The sequence below is a fragment of the Limulus polyphemus genome, unplaced genomic scaffold (genome assembly GCF_000517525.1).
Source record: "Limulus polyphemus unplaced genomic scaffold, Limulus_polyphemus-2.1.2 Scaffold90, whole genome shotgun sequence".
Classification (NCBI taxonomy): Eukaryota; Metazoa; Arthropoda; class Merostomata; order Xiphosura; family Limulidae; genus Limulus; species Limulus polyphemus.
The window spans coordinates 521,691-524,638 of record NW_013665700.1 but is presented as its reverse complement, the minus strand read 5'-3'; the positions used below and the strand labels follow the sequence as shown (position 1 = coordinate 524,638).

General features: G+C 37.5%; 1 protein-coding gene across 1 annotated transcript in view; it reads right to left on the bottom strand.

Annotated features, from left to right (window-relative positions):
* Window positions 1–1,256, bottom strand: part of LOC106468644 (calcium/calmodulin-dependent protein kinase type II alpha chain-like) — a 110,104-nt gene extending 108,848 nt beyond the window's left edge. The window contains exon 1 of the mRNA XM_022397730.1: window positions 1,136–1,256. Coding sequence (XP_022253438.1) covers window positions 1,136–1,256 — 121 coding nt within the window. The remainder of the gene's footprint in view (window positions 1–1,135) is intronic.
* Window positions 1,257–2,948: the final 1,692 nt, after the last annotated feature.

The following is a 2,948-nucleotide window of genomic DNA, read 5'->3' as shown; positions in this document are numbered from 1 at the left end:
AATATATATATATATATATATATATATATATATTATTTTAAAACAAGTGAAGTGTGTGCTGTTTATTTATCGTTGAATTTATTGCTAACAAGTCACAGACACCTAATGTAGAAGAATCGTAAGCCCAACAACAGCATAATATAAATTCACACTATTAAGAAATATAACAAAAAGCCTTTTTTTTGACAATTGTCAAAGAGAAGAATATACATTATAACTTCTGAAAGCGGTTTTCCTTCTAGTATATCAGACTTATTCGACTTGAATCTGAAACTAAAGGTTTGCTAGATATATTCTTTGAGGTATGAAAAATAATGATATACGTACACACTTAAGACAAGATACTATTTCTAAATCAAACATTTATTATCCGAGAATTTGAGATAATTTTAACGATTAATAAGATTTTACGAAAATTCAACTGGTTCTGCACCACAGAAAATGGGTAGAAAGTCACCAACTGTGATCCATGACCGAAACAAAGAAAAAGATGTGAAACATAAAAATATTTTGTTAACAACTATCAGAGGACTTACTGTACTAGTATACCAAATGTTGTGAAAACACTGAAACGTAATAGGCTTTCATTGTAACATTCAAAGTCACGCATTGCTAATTTATTATATTTTTGCGTAAACCCCACTGCATTCCTTTTTTGTAATTGAAATCACACTTGTTTAATGCAGGAGTTGGAATATGTTATATTAAAACGATTCTAGAATTCCACCACATTGTTAAAGACCATGTTTCCACGTCCGGTCATGTTTTATCTGACGACTATACATCTTGAAAATAGCTACGCAGCGTAATGTCCAAAAAATAAATAAATACTGCGACGTAAAACTCTCATGTTCGCAAGACCACCGTTTTCCATAGATGTTTTCCATAATTCACCTAGTGTACAAGGACGATGGTTTTTCAATGCTCATTTCAACAAGTTAGTTCGCACAGAAATCCATAAGCAACTTGATCGTCATTTCTTCGTTTGGAATGGCACAAATACTCCTGTCATTCCAACTGTTTCAGTTGTGGAACTGTTGCGCGAATATATCGTGGAAGGAATTTGTGTAGACGTGATTTTCGAGATCCGGATGGTTTTTTTTTGCTATTGACCTTCGTGGTCGTGTATTCTCACCTGTTTCAAGACGCTGCGTTTTGCTTATCACGTCTGGGGGAACGATTTGTTGCAGGTCTCTTTCTGGATGATCTCTGAACCCTAAGTTGATCCATGCTCCTTTGTTTTCCAATTCTCTCATGGAAATTCTAAGAGACCACTTTTCTGTAGCATCATGCTACGTACGCAACGCCAATGTCAAAATATATTTCTAATACATGCTGTTCCATCCAAACTTATATTGGTTGCGGTTGTCAGATAACTTACAGATTTTCATACTGGAAAGAATTTTTGACACATGGTACTCAACCCCCCTCTGTAGAATAATTGGTCGTTCCATTCAACGTGTATGAATTATGATAAAATAGTAACTGAATTCCACACATTTTTACCTAGCTTACATTAAACATTAATTTTCATACAATGTCATCTTAATATAAAATTGGTTGCAAAAGTGTTTAACAAGAATCACCGATTCTTATGCAACGGTATCTTAATACAACACGTACTGTAACAATGTATACAAAAAAGTTGTTTATTATGCAAAGATTCGCACATTACCCACCACATATATTCCTTTACACCAACCAGCGTGCTCTGGTATTAAGTCGCGATTATAAATCCTGAAAATCGTTTACACTAGCATTTATGTCGCCTATACCAGTTGTTAAAAACTGACCATCATGCATCTTATGAACAGATGAGATCCATTTCCCTTTCATGGTCATATGCACACCCATAATTGCATCATCTGGATCAATGAAAAACCACGAGCCATAGAAGAACCGTATACCTTCCAGAACGGTCACCGTGTAGTCCAGTTTCGCAACTTACTTTATCCTACAGCAAGAGGACGAACATCTCGGAGCTTAGAAGTGAGTACAATAGCTAGTTAACATTACACTGAGTCGTTATAAACTCGTCTCGTACCATAATTTCAACAACACTGATAAGTCTATGGCGTCACATTCACGCCCCACCTCATATCCAAAACATTGTTCATGCAGACTTTTGGTGAGGACCGGTTTGGTTTTGGTTTTTTGAATTTCGCGCAAAGCTACACGAGGGCTCTTTGCGCTAGCCATCCTTAATTTAGCAGTGAAAGACTAGAGGGAAGGCAGCTAGTCATCACCACCCTCCTCCAACTCTTGTGCTACTCTTTTACCAACGAATAGTGGGATTGACCGCCACATTATAACGCCCCCACGGCTGAAATGACGAGCGTGTTTGGTGGGACGGGGATTCGAACCCGCGACCCTCAGATTGCGAGTCAAGTGCCCTAACCATCTGGTCATTCCGAACAGGTGACGACCGGATTCTTAGCTGCCCGACGACCATGCTTCCCTTGCTTTACTCCTGCTGACTTAATGGTTATGAATCATTCCGATAACTAAAGAAGCGTAGCGACAAAGACTTGGAGGATTTCTGTTATATCTAGTCACATTGTGAGGTTGGACGCAGTTATCCAAAACTGATACTGGCAAGGTTTAACAGTTCCTACACTGACGCACTACACCATTCCCAGAAACCTGTCGAACGCGTACATCGTAGACTCTTACGTACGTACACAAAAATATTTCGCCGATGCGTCCCGATTGTTTAAAATACCCATATACTGACTTCGTAATAACACTACCAGTAAACAAAATCACCCATAAAACTGTTTTTCTTTTAATATTTTTACAACCACGTTTTTTTTTTTCAGGTTTACCGACAACGCATGCACTTTCTTTAATGAGAGGACAATACATATGTGATATTACGTCCTGATAAGTCTGAAAACAGTTATAATAGAAGAGTTCTTTACTAGCCAAATACGGGTATCCAGACAAGA